We start from the raw sequence: 21,663 nt of genomic DNA, 5'->3' as shown, positions 1-21,663 counted from the left end.
CAGCTTCATCAGCCTGCTCCACTGGTAAGCGTTCTTGGTCTTTGTACCTACAGCAGGGGGGAAAAAAAAAAGCTTGCTATGATGAGGCTTTTTTTAAAAAAAATTAAAAAATAAGTAAAACAAAAGGGATGTGGAGAGGGCACTACAAAAATTCCATTAGATCTATATTCTGCAGAGACTTAAATTTTCTTGAGACTCCATGTAAAAATTTAACTGTCTTATTAGCTATTTGTTGGAAGACTGTGGTCTCAAATCAGTTAAAGAAATGTAACGGACCTTCTTTCATGCAGCATTTCTGCATAAGCAAGTACAGTTCCTGCATCTTCTTGAATCCGAATTCAAATTGATTCTGAGCTGGGGAGAGGGGGGTAGCATTTGTAATCTGGTTTGTCTTCCCACCAGGAATATCCAAGCTATGAAATCTAAGAGGTGAAGTACCGCCTTAGGCAATCACCCACTTCCTAGACTTTCAGTATGCATAGTTTTAAGAATGCTGAGGTAAAGTCCGGTTTTCATATACTATTCAAGAAGTGTGGCACTTGAATTTTTCTCTGCTTGACTGGGAAGTTGTATCTCTTGCAGACAGGAGGAGGGAGGGCTGCTATAGTAATAAGAAAACAGAGTATATTTACAAGTCTGTGTGACTTACCTGACACAAATCAGTCTTGATGCTGCCCAGAAGGGTGGCTACAAATTGTTAAACACTTGTTTAGCATCATCATCCATCAACCCCCTGTGCTCACCTAGCTGTTGGCTTTCACTGTGCAACTCCTTAGAGTAGGTTCCCTTCTCTAAGTACTAGAAAATATGAATCACTCAAGACAAATTACTACTATGTATCATAAGCAAATATGAGAAGAGAAACTAGGCCATGGAATACAACTAAAACTAACTTGGGAAGTAGGAGAGGAAGAGTGGGGACAAACAGCTATCTGTAGCAGCACCACACAGGAATGGCCTAAAAATATTCTTTTATATATGTATTAAAAAGAAAGGAGAATATTATTACAGGAATGGCTGGCTTGCAGGTGGGGTTGGACAATCTTTATGTGCCATGTGTATGAATTAACTAGTTATTTTTAAACCTATCTGAAGCCTTAAAGAGCTATTCTGGGACAGGCGTACTAACTCACCTTCAAATTTTTCTGGACCGTTGCCTTAGTGGCATATCATGTACTCAAGACAACAGCTTTTTCCACAGCTGGCTGGGACAAGTACATCACAAGCATACAGGATTTTATCTAACTTTTTATAGCATTAAAAAAAAAGGAGGTTTGCTGAAAACTTGCAGTAGAGTTGTTTCAGTAAATACACTGAAGCGAGGAGCCATCTATATAACACTTGAGCCTAAGATAAACTGTTAAAAAAAGTATTTCTCCTAGAGAAGATGCAAAGGAGTCTGGATTTAATTGAATGAATCATAGCAACAGTTTTTAATCACAGCACTTTGTACAGCACCTCCTTCTTTAGTGCTTTTAACATATGTTGCTAGAACAGGCAGTTCGTCCCCTCCCTTAAAACTACCACACTGGTCACAGTAGTGGCCAGAGAATATATACTTTATTTCATTTCTGGTTTTATCCATTACAAATTGCACTACGCTAAAAACTTTCCTACAAAAATTTCCAAACCACTCAGAAACCAGTCTTAACAGTTACCAATGGACAAGAATGAAAACATACCACAGATCAGGTTATAATAATTTTTCAGTCTGCATAAAGAATTTTCAGTCTCTTTTCTTCGTAAGTAGAATAATGTTGGAACTTCAAATTTATTTAGCCTACAATTATTTGCTTTGGGAATTTTTCACAGGGACACAAACTGAAATATCATTTAGTGTTGCTTCCTCTGTGATACAGCATCACCTTTTTATCCTTGCATTTTGTTGCTATGGAAGCAACATGAAGGTATTTAAAATACCTTAAGGATATAAATAGGCACCAAGAGGGATCATCAAATCCAAGAAGCCATTTAAACGAGGAAATGGGACACACATCCAAACGAACAACTTGAAATATTCCACTTAACACCTGATTATCTGCTAGAACAAAATACACATGCTACTCTAGCCCTGTGACCCAGTTTCCTATATGAAATATGAGGAGGAGAATCAAAGTAGAAATATAGTTAATAAACATAGTAACATTTACCAATTTCACGGGTTCCTTTTGTTTCAAAGGTGCTATCCCAGTCCAATTTAGCAATTTGCCTCGCTTTTGAAAGTATGACTAATAATGCACAGTTGAATGTAACTGTTAACTTCTGAGGTATACCCTGTAGAAGGAGCTGGTGCTCCAGGCACTAGCTTAATTTTCACTTAGAACAAAGCTTATCAGATCACTCGGCAAGGAATTAGCAACACTTGGTTGTCTATGGAATACATAAGCCATGCTCATCACAGTTGTTTCCCAATGAGATCAATACTACATACAGTATCAAATGAAGCATCTATCCTGGGTCAATGTATCAAATTTTAGTAGTAACTCAAACTCATTTGTTGAATGGCTATGTAGAGTAATAGTCACAAAACACTTTTTACTGAAATATTGTTAGAAACTTTCTGGTCAATACCCCCTTTAATTTTCAATGGTGACAAAATGAGATTTTACAACATCCTCTGGCTAGGAAAAGGAGGCTGAAGCAGTTAATCAAATTACTGGGTTCCACCCCCTCCACTCTTTTTTGCTGAGTAACATTCACTGCTGCTTCTTCAGATCGCAGCAGCAGCACAGCAGCACACATGCACAGGATACCCATCAAGGAGGGGTCAGCAGTCACAGGACTGAAGGGGAAACCTCAGCCCATGCATGTAACCAACAAGGGGTACATCCTGCTCACTCCCCTGCAGGTGCTGGGAGGAACCACTGCAAGGTAGTATTCTTACACCACAATTCCTGATGCTTTGAATAAGCTGAAGGTGAGAAGTCCACTTCCCCAGGACAGCCTTTCAGGCTTACTGCTGTCAAGGACCCTAGCAGGGACAATGTCAGGCTGGACAAAACCAGCATGTTTGTTTCCATCACTTTTCCTTTTCTCTTACTGGTCTATGAAGGGGTTCACAACTGTGGGGCACGACATTCTTGCCCTCTGTGCGTCTTCCCAGTCCTCCCTCTCTGACCCTGTGACATGGCTTGAGAGTCACTCCTGTGTGCTATCAGTTCCTCCTCTTGATGATCACTGAGCAAAGCCCTCTTCTTGCCACCCACAGTGTTTAGTTCTGGTCCTCCCACACTGAAGGGCTGTGCTTACCGTCACTGATGCTTCCCTGGAGGAAGGATTCCAGCAACGGGTGAAGGAGTGAACATGGATTAAGCATAATACCGTCACATGCCTTGAAGGCTTCATTTTGAGCCAAATATAGCAGCAAAAGGAAAAACAGTATCCTGAACTTCACTGCTCTTTCCCAGCTTCATAAAGGCGTTTGAGGGTAAGTTACTGCATCACAGTAGTTTCACTTGCTTTCACAAAATGACAGAAAAGCAGCAATAGGAACCCAGTAAAAACCTCATTTAAGTAAAAGGAGTGAAAAGAAATAAAAGTAGCAAGAGAAACCGAATGCTCCCTACTCTCTGCAACCACAGACAGTAAAGACTGGGGTCCAATACCCTGTATAAAGCTCCATATGCACACATAGGGAAATGCAGATTGTGAAGAGAATTACTGAAAATGCCTTAATATACAGTGAAATGAGTTTGATAGAAATAGGTAGCAATAACTGCCATTAAAGAGGAAGGATCCTACATTCAGATTTTCTCTTCACTGCATGAAAAGAAAAATCACATCCATTAAGGAAACATGAACACTACTCAAATCAGTATTTAGTTCTTGGCAGATATTACCCTGACTGGTCAGCAACCACAGTACAGAAATGAAAATTAAAAAATAATTTTAAAAATGTCACAGCCAAAATTTGTTTCCTGGAATTGGATAAATTATTTCAAGTGTCATCAAAATAAAAAAGGAGGATTTCTTCATTTCACTACATTCGCAGATAAAATAAAAAGACAGTAAAACAGCAGAACATATTTTGAATGGAGGTATTACAGGAACTTTTACTTTTTGCAATTCAAACATCCTGGTTAATTTTAAAGAAGTTTCCATATATCTTTCCTTTAACAATCTACAGGGAACAGTTGAGGGGAAAATACAATTGGACTAGACTTGGGGCCAAGGTTTTTTTCCAAGCAGCATAAGAGAAGGCCCCCCAATTCTTAACTGCAATTCAAGAAATTCAAGAAAAAAAACCATTAAGCTTATTTATGAAAAAAATGCATCAGTAAGGTGACATCATACCACCACAAGACTTCCCATGTAAAAAAAAAAAATTATATATATATATAGAGCCCAGGATATGTATTTAACAAAATCCACAGCCTTACCAGTCAATAACAATTCTTCTTTGATTTGTATTCCATGAAGCAATTTGATCAAATGGACAGACGTAGAGATGAGACCCAAGTTCCTATTATTAAATTGGGGGAGAAAAAAAAAATCACTTGAAATACACTCAAATAAGGGGAAAAGGTTTTTCACTGAAGTTAACAGCAAGTCTTTAACATCTTCAGAAACTCTGAAATAAAAGGCAGTTTATCGTATGTAACTGTGCCTGACTATCAATAGCCACACTACTACCATCAGAAGCAAAAGTAATGGGTTTACTGAATCAGCCTGCACATATAACAATTCTGGACACAGTACCTTCAGAGCTAAGTACCCTTTCCTCTCTCTTTGGTATTCTTCTAAATCAGATGTTAAAAATTAGCAGGTTATTCCTGCAACTTAAACAGCTTTATTTGTATTTGCTTTGTTTCAAGTTCAAGTGTTCAGAGAAAGTGTCAATGTATGCTACTTAGTAATAAACTTTAAATTACTCAGTAATAAATTTTGAGGATTTTAAGTACTAACAAAGTGATTAGTGACAGCCATCAAATAAACAACAGGGCCAGTTCAAAGGGAAACGTACAAAACTTTCAGAGGGAAGCAGGGAAGCTCAAGTAATTGTTCGTCCTTACTCCAGTGAGAAGGAATCACAGGTAGAATCTCAGAATGGTTTTGGTTGGAAGGGACCTTTGAAGATCATCTAGTCCAGCTCTCCTGCGATAGGCAGGGACACCCTCCACTAGACCAGGTAGCTGAAAGCTCCATCCAACCTGGCCTTAAACACTTCCAGACATGGAAAAACATGGTGATAGTGAAGATAAACCAGTGAAATGAAGCCATTTGGAATGAAAAACACCAAAATAAGTCTACAGCTAAAGATCAGCAATCCTGGAGGTAGACAACATACGCACCAGGATGCGCACCCAGCATGGTATTAAAAGGAGTATAAATTATTATGCTACTACAAAGTATCCGTGAGTGACTCGCTGAATCCTTCACTGTTGGAAACACAGTCAGCACTTTCTATCCACACTGGCCTTCTCCTTCCTGAATCTAAAGGAAAGTACATTATTAGCATCCAGCTTCCTAAATGACCAAGGCTATGCTAATTGCCTAGTGAGGGCAAGTATGCAGCACAGGTACAACACATTTTTGTTCAGAAGCCAGCTGGATATCTGAATTCCATTAGAAAGTTAAATTTAGTTTTTGTTTCTAATGGAATTCAGATATCCATAACTAGGTTGTATTTGTCATGCTACTGAAAAGGTCAATCCTACCAACTCCCAGCCACATAATTCTGTTCCCCCTGTTTTGTTAACATGACTAACAACAGAGCTGCAATAAGTTACAATAATGAACCCAGTCTGGCTAAACGTACACGTAAATTTTCTGTCAGATCAGTTCCTTGACCCACAACATGATCACTGCTATGAAAAAAAGGTAAGAGCCTGACTTAGACTTACCTTATTCTAAAACTAATGCCTTCTATGAAAATTCCTGCAACTTTTGTGGCATTAAGAAAATTCTGCCCCAGCACAGAAGTTGCAACTTTGTCCCATGTCAAAATTATACTTAGTTCAATAAATTTGACAAGTCCCAAGAAACCAAATTTTAAGATTGTTCTCCATAACACTTCTTCATGACCTAACAAACTTGTAACAAGTTTTTGGAGCTTTTTTTGTTGGTTGGTTTTGGGTTCTTGGGGGAAGGGGATGTTACTTGTTGTTTTCTGGTTGTTTGTTGTTTTTTTTTTTTTTAAAAAAAACCCAGAAGGTAGACTACCAGGTTTTCAGTAACTACAGCTGGCCATATCCCAAGTATCCCCTCAATGTTGCAACAGACACAGGCAAAAAAAAAAAAAAAAAAAAAAGGCTAAATAACTTTGAGGAACCAGATGACTTCTTATTATCCATCAGATTACCTATATACGTATTAGGGTTGATATGCACAATTCTACATGCTATACTTCGCCATGAGTGCCAGACAGACCTAAATGTACCCAAAAAAACCATACTAATCCTGTAACTGATAATTAAGACTATTTACTTATTCATCATGTTATCCAAAAATTTAAACAAATGAGAAAAAAAAAGGACAGTTCGACAGTCAGACTTCCAAAGGGCTTATATCATTTGCATAATCAACTCGCACTAAGGACACAAACACTTTGTTTGTGCCCCAAACTCTAACCTACAAATAGGTCAGCTATTTTTGTTCCTTGCATACTTCATTTCAAGGGATTGCAAGCAGGAAATATCAGTTAATAAATCAACTAACACAGCAGTGTAAAATAAGAAACTCTATATAAAAACCACACAAACATCAGAAGGTTATATTTTTGTATGGGTTAAAATGGATCATAACTATACCTCATGACATGTTGATTCTTGGCACACTCAACACAGGCATTCCTCAGACATCTGAAACACTCTGCTGTGAGCAGCAGGCAGGTGTCTAGATCTACGAATTCACAGGAACCCTTGCAGGCCTGCTCAATTTCACTTGAGGCGCTCATCAGGATTTCCAGGAGATTCCGAAATACACTTTCTTCTGCCATTTCTCTGAAATAAATAAATTTGTAGTGAACAAAAAAAAAAGTGCCACTATCAAAAAGTATCATATTATGACAGTTACGCTTCTTATTGTAAACCCGAAGTTGCTTCTGCATCTATCTGTAACTATCCTTAGTATACAAGGTCTTGCATGTAGAAAGAGCAAAATACACGCACACAATTGTCCCACCAGCCTTTTCAGAAAAGGAGCTGTGAGGGAGTTGTGTTGCCTTAGCATTCCTACAGCTTTCCAACAGCTCTTTGGAATAAAAAAATGAACAAAGTCTCCCTAATGCATATAGCTGGCATGATTATACATGACTGCATGTTGTTTTAAGAATCAGGAATTGATTTAATTAATGAACGCAGTTTACATGTCTAGCACTAATGTTTCAGAAGAAGAACATATCAGAAGTTCCATTATAAATTAGCCTGCCACAAATTTCACCAGAGGGAGAAAGAGTCACAAAGAACGCCCGTGGCTGCCCTAGCATCAAAGCCAAGGGTGAAAGTCAACTCTGTCTACTTCAGCAGAAAACTACCCAAACAAAAAAAATACCATGCCACATCTTAGAGCACCAAGACCTAGGAAAACAACACTACAAAACCATAAGCACATAAGACAGATACTATATGAATCTATGAGAGAGCTGATGCTGCTGCACCACATAGCTTCACCAAACTTCCCAGAACAGACGTGCACACCTGCAGATGATCTGTCACACAGATACATACAATGTTTCCAAACTACAGATATTTGCATACCCTCTCCCCTGATTTTATGTTCAGAAAGGAGATGAGACATATTACAAATACTGCTAACTCAGTTTTGATACTACATGCTGGTAAAAAGAAGCCACACCAAAGAGTATCTATGGCATTGCTACAGGAAAGCTCAGTAAATGTGCTCATCCAATACTTCTGACCAGTGTCAAAAAAAGGGAAATCCAGACGCAGCTTCCTTGAACCTTAAACAGACTTGTTGTGTACTAGCTTTTCTGTTTGATGCTTGAGTATCTCAGACATAAGGTTGAAACACACCTCCAAAGCTATGAACAGAAGAAAGCAAGATGAAATGTAAAGTAACATTGAACAAAATAAGTTCACACAGAAAACTCTTTCTAAAGGAAAATTTTAAAATTTCTTGATCAAACACTAGTGGATGAGACGGTATTACCTGTGTTCTGCTGCTTGCTCAGATGTCTAAATACTTGCATGATTAGAAATTCTACCTACTCTTTATCATAAGCAACCACATGTCCATAAACCAGATCATAAAATCATAGAATCACTTAGGTCAGAAAAGACCCTTAAGATTATCAAGTTTAACCGTTAACCTAACACTGCCAAGTCCACCACTAACCCATGTCCCTGCGTGCCACATCAAGGCATCCCATCTGTAACACCTTTAGACATGTCTGCAGACCATCGTATTTCCCACCTCTGCTCCCGCCATGTTCTCTTTCCTAAACAAAAATGATTGTCTCAGCCTTTACTCACAGCACATGTTTTTAAGCCTCTCATCACTTTTGTTGCTCCAATAGTGACACTTTCGTGTTTGTCTGCATCTTAATGACAGTACAGCGCATCCAATATTAAGGTCTTTTAGGGCGTGGAGTGGATTTATAAGGAAGGAAGAGCACTTGTACTGTAAGAAATACAACAATGTACACAAATCATTAAATTATTACAACATTAGATTTCAGATCTCCAGGAAATATATATTTTATTCTACAATCTCACAGTTGAGCAACACACATACACAGTCTCCATCTACATTAAAAAACACACCCCAGCATCAATGACAATTATTGGGGGGAAGCTACATTTTACAGTGGTGTAATACTACGGGGAAAATACCAAAGCAGCACAGCAAAGACCAAAAGCAGAGCTGACCCTCAGTCATAAAGAAAACAGTGGAGTTTATATAATCAGACAGAAGGTTTGGGATTTGGTTTTAAGACACAAGAAAACGTTCAAGTCCCATGAACATCTCTGACTTATAAGAAGTGGTGCAGCTCCTGCTGCTTCATGACAGGTACGCATGCCAAAAGAAGATTCAGTGGCTGACGGAGCACAGTACACATGGTAAATGCATCCAGACACAAATTTTTTCTAAACACCAGAAGAGCTACGGTCTGGTAAAGGAGCACTCAGCCAGGCCCCATCCCAAAGACACAAAAGCCATGTTTTCCCCATTGAGTGAATATGCCATACAGAACCATTAGCTGTTAGTCAGCTGAGTTTTTAAACACTGAAATTATTCTAAAATAGGAAAACTCTCAGTCCAACTGCAGTTTCCTTTATTATTTGCCTATGCCATGTGTTGGATTACGACATGAAATTGGTCATTTCCTGACCCAACTTCAAAATACAGAAATCATGGTCAGTGCAAGACATGTACTACTGTGTAACATTCAATTATTTGAAATTGGTAAAACAGAAATGAAAAAAGCTGCGAGTACTTTTGCGTGTGTTCTTGTGAATATACCAGTAAAAGGACACCTTACAATTACCCTTATCCTGGAAAGTTTCTACTCTCATTACAGAATTATGCAGCAGAACATAAGTTTTAGCCAGATACTGGATCACAAGCATACTGCGCCGTTGCAACATTATTTTTTTTCTTAATATTAGATTGAAAGTAAAAAAAAAAAAACACCAAACAAAAACCTAAGAGTACAGACATATCCAGTAAAATACGAAGACAAAGCTCTTGCCTGTCCTAACAGAGCAAGCATGAGGTACACAAGGAAGTGCCTGTCCTCACTGGGAATGTGGAAGCAGATGTGGATTTTTACATATCAGTGAGGAAAGACAGAACTCCCTATCTCTGTTACATACTATGAAAGAAAACAAATGTGCTCAAGCCAGATCTTTCCGGGCAGAAATCATCTCTCTTCCTACAACAGAAAACTCCAAGTGAACAAGCAAAAGTTATTCCAAATGAACAAGGAATGACTTAAAGGCTGTTTGGTAAAGCAAGATTCTATTCAGAGAAAATTTAAATGTGACTCTTGTACTTAAGCATTTATACATCATTGCAATTTGACTGTGTACTACAAAGGAATTTTAATAAAAACATCCTTCTGCATAAAAATTGAAATTCTCAAATTAGTGAGGAGGGTAGGAAGTGTTTAGCTAACACTAAGAAATCAGTCAGGAGAGATTTCAGGTAACTGTTCCACAGCAATGGTTACCACCATTTTTTAAAAAATAATCTTAATTATTATCTTAATAAGCGGTATAACAAAGATTCACATACAGATAAAAACAGCAGCTACAACTATTTAAAAATGTATTTTGAAAAAGGAAAATATTTTCCTTCCATAACCTTTTCCCTAATCTTTAAATACCAATCTATAAAACTAACAGAGAGCCTGTTAAGTAACATTCTATTGTAAACAGGCCTCAGCATTCATTCAGACCCACTCTGTGGATATTCTGCAAACTTCTGTTTCCTATGTTTGGTTGCCTCAGACAGGACCTTCACAATTTGCTACTGCCACCTGTCCTTGATTTCAGCAGCAAGTATTCTGCAGGAATACAAAAGGAAGTAGAAAGAAAGGGTACAGCAACTCAGCTCTCAGACAAGGAGGACATGCACAATTTCTTGTTAAGTCAAAACAAAGAGTCAGAATTCATGTATCCATGCCAAAAGGAAGATTACTGTCATTCCTTGTAAGATCCAAGTGCTTGATTTCTAAAACCAGAAACTGTACAAGATAACATCCTAGTGAACACAGAGTCAAAACCATTAATGCAACCCTGTTCAAAAGACCAAGGCTCCAAAAATCATAAAATTCATCAGGAATTATGTGAACATCCACAAGTTTGCAATTCTGTATTTCTACTCTGTTTTAGGTACTTACACAATTCCACTCCTGTAAACAGAGTGCCTAAAAAGCCTGCATGGTATTTATCTTCACAATTTTCCTGGAAGTAAAATAAAGCCATTTTCTTCCTTTTACAGAGTCGTAATGGAAGCATAAAGAAATCAGGTCATCCGCTCAAAAGCACTGGAAATCTTGAGTAAAGTGCATAGCTGTATTCAAGTCTCCCAAATTCCACACCACGGTCTCATAGTTGCAGAATTATTTTCTTCACCTTATTTGCTTCTGAATTACAGACCACTAGAACCCACATTTTTTAATTATTTTGTTTCCACAAGCACTGAACAATCACGTAATAACAAAAGAATTGCCACTGAATATCACAACTTCAAATACCAAACAACCATTGGGTTGTGTATTCTGGTTCAACAGCACCAACAACAGTATTTTCCACAGCTGCCGAATTTATTGCCAAATTTGCTCTCATTCTGTCACATCCTATAGGATGTAAGCTAACACTACAGCCTTGTCTTTCTGGAGGGGCAATTATAGTGTCTATCTTCCAGCCCACTTGCACCCACAAAACTTGGCAGTCTTGGGGAATATCTACTCCTCTGTCAAACACAGTGGCAGAGATTTCAGGGAGGAAGGCAAGAAACAGGCAGAGAAAGCATCAGCGTATAAACACAAAATCTGCACAGGTCCTTCTCTTTTCCTAGAGAAATTGAGTTGAACACCAGAAGGTCTCCTGTACACACAAAGATCATAAGAAAATATTTGTAAGTACATCTTCCCCCACCCCTGACTTTTAAATGTGCATTTAATTAACAAAAACAGTATTGAGAATTAAAATAAAAAAACAAACAAACAAACCACCACCACTACCATTTCATGCTATGCTAAGAAGTTTGATTTCTTCTTTCTTATGTGTCTTCAACAGCTACTGTTAGGATCAGCTTCACACCAACCGATGCTGCCTCCCACCTTCCAGGAAGAACAGAAACCCTCACTGTAAGCCCAGTCACACAGCTGAACCTCTGCATGCCCAAGCTCTGCCAAAGCCAAGAGCGTTGTACAGTATTGCAGAGGTCCCCCCGGTGTTACAGGAACAGCAACGCTCCATACTAACCCCTTGTTTTGTCGAGTAACCCCATACTTTCTCACCCTTTCTTAAAGCTACTAAAGGGCACCCAACCTTGCCTCCTACCTAAGCCACAGCAGCCCACCCCACTGCAGAGTCCGTGCCCTCAACCACCAAGGCCTACATCAACCACCACCCTCGTCCCAAGGCCCTGCCCTCACGCAGGCATGAGACTGTCACCCAGCACGGCCTGACACAGGCACATCTTACCCATTTGTGGCCGCCCTGCAAGGCTCCCAACAGCTTTTTGCCCCACAGCGCCCACAACCCACCCTGAGCACGCCTGCCTAGAACGGCAGCTGTTGTCACCTGCAACTGGGAGACACAAAGCCTTCCTCCCTGCCCTGGGCCTGCCACTGCCGCAAAGATGCAAGCAAACTGCCAGCTCCTCATGGGACCCCAAGGGAAAGGAGGGGAGAAGGGACAGGTGACCCCCGAGTTCCCACATGAACAGCCCCCGGGGGGCGGGCAGAGACCTCACAGCAGGGACCGAAGGCACCCGGTCGCCCCTCTGTGGGCACTGCGGGCCCCTTTCACTGCGGCGCCCCCGGCTCGCAGCCTACACCCCGAGAGGCAGGACTGCGCTAACAGCAGAGGCGAACTCTGCCTGGCGGTACCCGAGCGGGCACGCCGACACAAGGACCACCCAGGCCCGTCGGCCCCGCCACTTCCCGCCGCCAGAGCTCCCTCCCCCGGCCCACGTGGCCGCGGGCGGCCCCTCCTCCCCGTTACCTGGGCTGCGCCTCCCGGAACAAGCTCGCCAGCGCTCGCACGCTCTCCAGCCGGGTCTCCGACGCGGCCGCCACGGCGTGCCCTAGCCGCGCCGCCGCAGCGGGCAGCGCTCCCGCAGCTCCCGCCATGGCCTGCCCCGGCGCGGCCCAGCTCCGCCCCCCGTCGCGCGGAAATGGCGGCGGCCCGGCCCCGGCGAACGGGCGGTGCGCGCGGCGCGGCGCGGCACAGTGCAGCGCTCCGCAGGGCCGGCTCGGGGCCCGGCGGTAAAATGGCCGCGTCGCCTCGGGGGGTGCGGGCGGGTGTTCGGCGTCGCGTCGCGTCCCGACCCGCGTGGGGCCGCGGGGCGTAAATCCTTGCTTTCCCCGCCGTGAGAAACTAACCGTGGGCACAGCTTTCAATTTCGCCCTCTGTGGGCCCACAGCGGCCTTCGGGGCTGCCCCTCGGCTCTCCTCAGGGAGTGCTGCGCACCACAGATGTGGTCCTTCCCCTCATCCCGTCTGCTTTTGGAGATACCTGCCTCTAAATGGTCCGAATAAATATTTCACTATGTTCTAAACATACATATGAAAAGTTAATACATATAAATTGGGGAAAATAATCAGGCTTCCCACGGATAAGAAGACTAATAGTGGCCAAACACTCTGCAAGACCTTGTTAGACTGGAACTATACCCAATTTACCAAAGACAGTTGAAGGAACATGAAAGCAATACCTCCAACAGAAAGCATTTGGCAGAAAAAGACAGGGAACTACTGGAGAGACTCCAGCCAAGGGCTACAAGGATGATGAGGGGGCTGGAGCATCTCTCCTGTGAGGAAAGGCTGAGAGAGCTGGGTCTGTTTAGCCTGGAGAAGACTGAGAGGGGATCTCATCCACGCTTACAAAAAAAGGGTGGATGTCAAGAGGATGGGGCCAGGCTCTTCTCAATGGTGCCCAGTGACAGGACAAGGGGCAACGGGCACAAACTGGAACATATGAAGTTCCATCTGAACATGAGGGTGACCGAGCACTGGATCAGGCTGCCCTTCTCTGGAGATACTCAAAACCTGCCTGGACACGATCCTGTGCAACCTGCTCTAGGTGATCCTGCCTTAGCAGGGGGGTGGAACTAGATGATCTCCAGAGGTCCCTTCCAACCCCTACCAATCTGTGATTCTGTGAAAAACCCACCGGTGATTCATTTCTCCCCATTCACGCCTTCCTCTGCATTTCTCCACGTGTCCCTGGTACCCAAGGCCACATAAGCAGTGGCTGGCGCTGCGAGGAGCGGAGGGGGCGTTGCTGCCATCCCAGAGCTAGTCCCAACTCAGCTGGTATCTGAAGGCAGTATCCTATCCCTCTTTTAGAAATAAACTTGCATGTCTTGGGTTACAGTGGTGTGGACTTTTTATTATGTCCGCTGTCAAATTTGTATGTTAGTAAGTGCCATTTCCAGGCAATTTCCTGGTAATTATTGTGTGTTACTAATGCACAAAGAACCAGTTTTTGGCAGTTCTATAGCAAAAATAGCTTCGAATAACAAGCAGAAATTAAGTGAAAGATACCAGGCAATCATGCAAGTTCTTCCTTTTAACAGTTTCTATAACTTTTAACAATTGCCTGTTCATGAGTGAAGAGTAATTTGTTTCAACTGCAGTGAAACTCGAGACTAAGAATAGTGAAGCATCAGAAGTGTCCTGGCAGTGGGTCAGTGTGTTGTGCCTGATGCTGATGACTCTGGGGAAGATGCAGCTACAGCACGTAACAACATGGTTCTGCCTGTTCGCGGTGGCCACCGATTCTGGGCAACCAGCAGGTCACAACTTTAATGAAGGAAGCAGTAGAGTACACTGAAATCCAACAAGTCACACATGCTCTGTGAAAATTACCTGCAAATACATAATTGTGTTTTTGTTTTTATCCCACCTTGTTTGGAAAGGGACACAGTGTGCCCAGCAGTCCAGTTTTATTCAATCTTCATCATCTTTTACTTACCATTTTGCCTGTCTTTTGTCAAACACAAATCTTGTAAGCAGCAATTCCCTGTTTACCCCTTGCAAACATTTCTCTTCGGGGATTTTTTTCAATGACATCTGATGTTTTAAGGTGACTGTTAACCAGCTTTTACTCCATTAAGTATACAGATTTTTCATGTAGTGCACTGAGGAGTTACATTGCAAAATATTTTGGATCAAATACAGACTAGACCATAGATGTCCAAAACAACTATGGGGATGCATTAGTTCTCTTAATTCAAACTAGTACGTTGTTAAGGCTTCGATTTAACCCCAACAGACATAGAGACAAAAGTAACTCATGCTTACCCTGGGGCAAGGTTAGATACCGTACAGCAGCTCCACATACAAATATTTTCTTTTTAAGAACCCTTAGAAAGCAATGCAGAACAGAAAAGTCTTTTTTTTCTGGCAGTCTTAAAAAAGTCCTGATCTTGGTGATTATCATCTTCCAACAATTTCCATAGGCCAGCTTTACCCTGTTTAGACTTGCTGCCTGTTTCATCAAATGCCTCCTCAATCAGTAGTAGTATTACTTGTGGAACCTTGTGAAAGATAGTTTTGCCTAGGTATATGATCTCTTGATTTTTTTCTGCCTTAAACAGCCACAGCATTTTTGGTTTTCCTCATTTTAGTCTTCCTTTCATTCATTCTCAACAACATACTCAAAATCACCTTTAGTGCAAGGCTATGCAATACTTTGAGATCAGCTTCTTATAAGGGAGTTTTGCAGTGTCTCAGGGATATCAATTATAGGATTTAGTCATTTTTACCAGATTACTCACAGCTGTTATATCTGAAGCTCATCTGATCTGCCTGATCCTGTGAACGCAGGCAGATCCCTTAAAGATCCAGTTTTTCCCCCAAAGAGCTTACGATCTAAATAATATTTGTTTTTCTTAGCACAGATTTAAAGAACTACAAGAAGGGAAACTATCCACCTAGAGCCAACTACTCCATCTGAACATAAAAGGATGCAGAACCTAGTCTTAAGAGTTCTGCAGCAAATTAAGAGGTAGACCAGTTTCTTGAAGCACCAGTGTTTGAAACTGGACACAGAGAAAGATCTGTCACAGCTGAGACTCTGGAGGGAGACAGTTCTGCCGTTTCAGCAAACACTGGCTCTGCAGAAGGCAAAATAGGTCAAAGAGTTTGAATCCCTCACGTCTCAGATGTTGAGAGATGGTTGTTCATTTTAATCAAAAGATGTATACTAGTGTTGCCTTTTTTATTGGAGGTAACTTCCATCAGAAGATAACATTTGGGCTCTGGAAAAAGTTACTTTACACTAAAGAAGCAAATCCCATAGCATGTTATATTTCCGGCATAAATATTAGTTTTCTGTCTCTTATTTTGGGCCTGTATTAGATTAAGTATGATTTGGGCCACAGAGCTTTGAAGTTGTAGACCAAAGCTTTTATTTTTGGTCTAGTATTTAATAGGATCCAGTGAAATTGATTGATGCACTTGGGAAAATGCTTTTGATTAGCCTTTGTTGCTGAGCAGTGAGTCCTACGGTGGATCCACCTAGCCATGGAACACACCGTACCCTCATGCCAGTCCCTAGTTTCCCACTTATACCAGGCAAATTACAGTAATTAGCTGAGGAAGAAGACGAAGAGCACATCTGAGAGGAGGTAGTACCATCTTCTTAACCACGAGAGGTAGAACACAAAACAGCTTTTATGTTTTTTGGAGGTATTGAAGAGCAATGAAGACTTCATATGAAATGGATACTTCAGACTGGCTTAATCCCAAGAATAGCTATTGCAGTCCCAAGCCAACAACTCAAGAGGTTATTTGGCTTCAGATGAGATGTTACACATGTGTCTGAGGGCCCTAAAAGAGTGGTTGCATTTGATGTTGAGATGTACATGTCACTCCTTTGTTATGTAATAGCAGAAATAAATTTAATTCTTCATAAGAAAGAAATCCCTCCATCTGGACAGAAAGGCTGCAAGGCCCTGGCGGAGATGTTCAAAGCCCTTGCAATTTGTCATGGAAATGAGTGGTGTCTTCCAAGAAGTAAACACAGATTAAATGCTGTCTGCTGTGCAGTTGTCAGGCTCAGGGACTGCAGATACTCTTGCCTCATTTGTTAGATGCAGTCTAATTTCCAGAGTGAATGAGGAATTTCATAACTGTCATCTGCCCTTCACAAAATTTTTATGCCTCATCTGCATGGAGTGTTTTTGTCAGGATCAGCATTATCATTATCATCATGTTGGGCAACAGCACGAGCGTACAGAAGGACACAATCCTTGCCCTATTCAGCTGGATTTGGAGGGATGCTGCTTAGGATATCTGGTACCCAAAGTGTAGCTCCTTCATAACCTGGGGAATTTCATGGTACATGAATTTCACCTCATTCAGGTACCAGTTGATTTGTGTTACGTAGAATTTAGCGTCGCGTTTTGGTCTGGGATGGCAGGAAATGCAGCTAAATTGCAAGAAGGCTGGTGCTGAGTTAAAGGAGGCTATGTGTACGCTAACTTACATAGTCCTACAGTTTTCTCTGTGTGACACAGAGGTTGTCTTACACATCAGTAGAGTATGTGTCAGCCCTGGGCATGTGAGGGCTGCATGCAGCCCAGGCTCATCACCTCTGCACTTCTCCATCATTCTGATTTTAAACAGTATCAACCAGGAAACACCAAGGGAAAGGGTCATTTTTTTTTCTCTGCTTGTCATTAGCTTTGCCCTTGGCAACAGCTGCCTCCAAGGACAGAGGAAAAGCTCATGTTATTTTACCACCTCCTCCTTTTCCCCATCCCAACCCATATGTGCTGTGTACAGCTCTGTCCGCGCGCCTTCCATGCATTTCCCAGCTGCCACCTCTCCCATCCTCCAGCTGAAAATACATTTTGGGCTGCTTGAACTTGGATGTGAGCTGGCTGGGCATCCTCCGGAGATACTAATGAGTGCCTCTCTCTGCCTGCCTTTCCACTTTCTCCCGGCTCTCTCCTCTGCCACAGAGGCTTCTTTTCTCCCAGTCATTTTGATGTAGTTGCAACAAGAAGCGATTCCTATGCTGCCAGGGCTCAAGCAAAGCAAAAACCTTAGCCAGAGCGAGGTCAGAAATTTATTCTCACAGATAGAGAATCTCCCTATTACAGGGTTTGAAAGAGAGTTTGGGATTTAATTACCGTCCTGCTTGGGAGGAACCCAGTGGCAAAATCCATACTGACTTCTGTGTTGCAGGAGCAGCATCACGTACGGGACTTGCCCACTTAAAACACCAGTGTCTGACGAGCACAACAGGATCCCTTTTATCTGCACCTCATGGCATCCCACCGCTACAGAAGTGGATGCCCGGTTCAGTTTGTGCATGCCTGCATGTATGTTTGCACCTGCTTATATGTATAATACTGTGGCATATCAGAGACAGAGACACCTGTAAAAAGCATGGGGAGTTATTCTATGTTATTGTGCAGTATACACTAAGTCAGGACTCAAATTGACACATGGGGAGTGACGTTCTCATTTTTGCGAGAGCCAGGATTGGGATGGCTAAGGAGGTGAGCGTGTCCAAAATAGAAAATGAATGCATAGAGGAGAAGGTGGGATACAGTCCATTTCACCCTCCACAAGACACTGTGTATGACATTTTTCTTTTTCCTGTACACTGCACACTTGGATAAAACTAGATGTTTAAAAAGTCACTGATTTTTTTCCGCTTTTTGGGTGTCAGTTGACAATGGCATAGTTTAACACTGTTGCAGGGAAAAAAGTTTGGTTACTGCAGTTTAATGTCTGTAGGAAAGGACAGCGATGCTCCAGGCGATACACAAAGCAGGGAAAGGACATCTGTCTCCACAGGGCAAGCTGCCATCGACACTGGTCAGAGGAATGAAGAAGAGAAGATGGATGTGGGGAAGGTAACAGTAAGCAGCGGGTTTACAGAAAGGCATGCCCAGAAATGGGTCGTGCTGCATAGAGAGAGCATAGCTGAAATAAGTTGTGAGCATTTGGTTTAAGGTTTTGTGGGAAAGGAGGATTCTTGAGGAGGACTGTGAAGGTGAGAGTGTTCAGTTACTAGTCTCCTCTTGTGACCTCTTCAACTATCCAGTGTTATTTTAAGTCCTAGGCTCCTGTGTGATAAATGCTCCCAAGACCAGTGCTAAGTTTGAAAGCTGTGCCATATAATATGGATTTCCCATACAAATACAATCAGATCTCACCTCTCATGTGAAAATCAGGGCTTTTCCTGTGTTGTGATAGCAGCAACAGTTTTTCTGGACTTCAGCAGCCTGGACAGCTGAGCATCCAAAAATTTGCTATGGAGAGCTTGCACAGAAATCACTCCAGTGCTCTATACTGAGCTCACCAGGCTCCTGTATATACAGGGAGTAACTCTGTGTCACAGGACAGTTTAAGGAGACTCACTGCCTTTGCATGCAGTGTGTAGTCACTCTCCACATGCACATTAAACCTGACATGCTGGGCTTGCGTGATGTTTGCAGAGCTGCACATGGGAAACTTACCTCTTTGAGGCTGCAGAAGCCACCAGTTAGCATCTGCGTGCAAAATCCTCCAAAATCCTGTGTATGGTCCTCGAAATATTAACCTGATTCTGCTGCTTGGGGATTTAATTCATCTGCTAAGCCTGTAGTCCAGCCTGGCTCTTCCAGCTGTCTTATAAAGATACCATTGGAGTGGTGAGAGTACTCTCTGAAATTACATCCTCTCAGAAAATAAAAATAAATATCCTTCCTAAGGAACAGAAATAACAGAAAAGCTCCTCACCACCTGGTTGCTGTCTGCAAGTAAAAAGGCATGCACTTCAATATTTTCGAGGAACTCACTAGCGAAGTCGTCCTCATGAGTAGATGTGTCAAGCCTGGCCCCTTGTGAATGGATGAATGCAGGGAAATGCCCACAGGGAATCCTGCGTTACTTGGCGCTGCTCCCATTTGTCAGCATTGGTGGACCTTGTCAATGCTGAGAAATTTGCTGGAGGGAAAAGACAAGGGCTAAAAGAGCAAAGAACAAGAAAAACCAATATAGTGAGTCAGAGTATCTCCTATTTTGGGTTACTGCTGGTGATTGGAAGTGAAGAATTGTAGCTGTGATCCTGACCATGCTCCTTCCCATGAAATAGGGATTAAACCCCTCCAGCTCTGTCAACAGACTGACATCTAGTGGAGGTAAAATAATGGGCTGCAGAACTCAACCTAAAATCATCTCTCTAAATGACTATACTGAGTTCATATTATTCACTGCAGATGTTCAGTTCATTTAATTTGTTCATTCCGTTTGTGGAATATAAAGTAATGTTATGAATGAATCTATGAATCTCTACTGTAAACTAAAATCACAGATGATAGGTAAATTTGCAGCATTTCATTTAGCCTACCCAGAAATAAGATTAGGATCCAACTAAATCACATAAACCCCAGACTTTAGAAGGTTTTCTCTACTTACAGTACTGTGTCAGCCAATCAGCTTCGTAAGACGAGGGCAACAGGACTGGGATTTGTATCTTAGGTGTGAGGAAACAAATACCTACAAAGTTTGGTTTCGGAGCATTTATGAAAGCCAGTCTTATATCACCTTAAGAAATAATATTGGAGAAGATGTTATTGGTAACTCAGAAGTTGCCACATGTATTATCTGTCTGTCTCTTAAGGACAAAATATATCTAATTATATAGAGTTGTTACACTGAGAAATAAAGGGTTGAAACTACAATTCTCCAGAATCTTTTTCTTTAGGTCTTTGTAAATTTTTGCAGCTATAAGAAAAGTTTAATAGTCATGAGAAAAGGGCAGTGAAAATTGTGAGTATTAATTTTAATATAATACTGTGAATCTCATGAAGATCTAGTTAAAAATCTCAGATCTTATTTTCTTAGAATTGTCCTACACCAGCTTTATATTATGTTTCTTTTAAACCAGTATGTAAAGGCTGTCCAAAAAGTTAATTATGTATCTGAAGGGAAGCTTTGATCCATTCATGTTTTATATGTTTTTACCCCAAGATCATGTCACTAGACTAAAGTTAAGTGATATATAGATTACTATTTTTTTAAACTGCCATCTTTTAACTTTCTTAAGCAGCCACAAATATAAATGAAATCTGTTTCCTTCTGCATGTGCTGATTGTAAGATCTGGCCTCTGCAGAAGTCATTATTTGTATTTACATGACAGGATTCTGATTTTCTAAATTTAAAAACCCCACACCGTTTAATGGCTGGGAGCAGTAATGCCACGGAGCTATGAATTTCCCAGCTCACATGGAGATAAAAGCAAATTTTGAGGGAGGGAGTTGTCCATCTATTCACCTGTGCAGTGTCCTCCTTAAGCCCAGAAGTCATACAAATAAAATCAGCCCACTGTGCCTGTATCTGTCTGCCACACATTATCCACTTGCTAGATCTAAACTGCATGGGGTTTATTAGTGTTTCCCCACGTCATTTACCAGCCTCTGGATGTGCCTGATACATCAATAACACTGCATGTGGTTATTAAGTAATATAAATTAATAATTAAAATAAATATTAACTGTTAATACTGTGCAAACACAGACATGTTCAAGGCAGTGTCAGGCATGGGCGAGTCCGCTTTTTGATCTGAGCTAGTGCTGATATTCAGCAAATACAAATACTGGTTTCACTGGAGGGGTAAATAAGGAGAAGACACAGTGGTGAGTCGGAGGTGGAGCCTCAGTGGGCAAGAACGAAAGCCCCCTCTGACTTCTGTCTCCCCTTTCTCCTTGCCCATCATTTTTGTTGCCTGGGACTCTGCAAATGCACGGGACTGTGGGTCTTCCCATTAGACTTAGGAAAACATTGTTTGTCTCCCTTACTGTGTGGTCTGATTTAGAGGCAGGACGAGAAGGGGAATAAAGCAGAATATGGCATTCGTGTCTGTCAGACTTCATTTTTGTCTTTTCTCCGTGCTCGCCCCACACTGCTGACAATAGCCATCCTTGCCTGCAGGGTGAATCACTGTAGCGGGTTCATCATGCCCCTGGGGCTACGCTCAGAGATAACGGGCATCAGGATTCACGCTGTTCATCGCCCGGTGCAG

The 21,663-nt window shown here is 41.7% G+C and overlaps 1 protein-coding gene across 1 annotated transcript in view; it reads right to left on the bottom strand.

The window, feature by feature from the left end:
* The window catches only part of ATXN10 (ataxin 10), a 100,522-nt gene extending 87,542 nt beyond the window's left edge, over positions 1-12,980 (bottom strand). Inside the window, exons 1-3 of the mRNA XM_054836522.1 lie at positions 12,639-12,980; positions 6,750-6,941; positions 4,380-4,462 (exon numbers count right to left, since the gene is read on the bottom strand). Of these exons, the coding sequence (XP_054692497.1) occupies positions 4,380-4,462; positions 6,750-6,941; positions 12,639-12,766 (403 nt within the window). The 5' untranslated portion in view covers positions 12,767-12,980. The remainder of the gene's footprint in view (positions 1-4,379; positions 4,463-6,749; positions 6,942-12,638) is intronic.
* Positions 12,981-21,663: the final 8,683 nt, after the last annotated feature.

This window comes from Grus americana, chromosome 1 (assembly GCF_028858705.1).
Source record: "Grus americana isolate bGruAme1 chromosome 1, bGruAme1.mat, whole genome shotgun sequence".
Taxonomy (NCBI): domain Eukaryota; kingdom Metazoa; phylum Chordata; class Aves; order Gruiformes; family Gruidae; genus Grus; species Grus americana.
The sequence above is the reverse complement of the archived record's forward strand: the minus strand, read 5'-3'. Positions and strand labels throughout refer to the sequence as shown.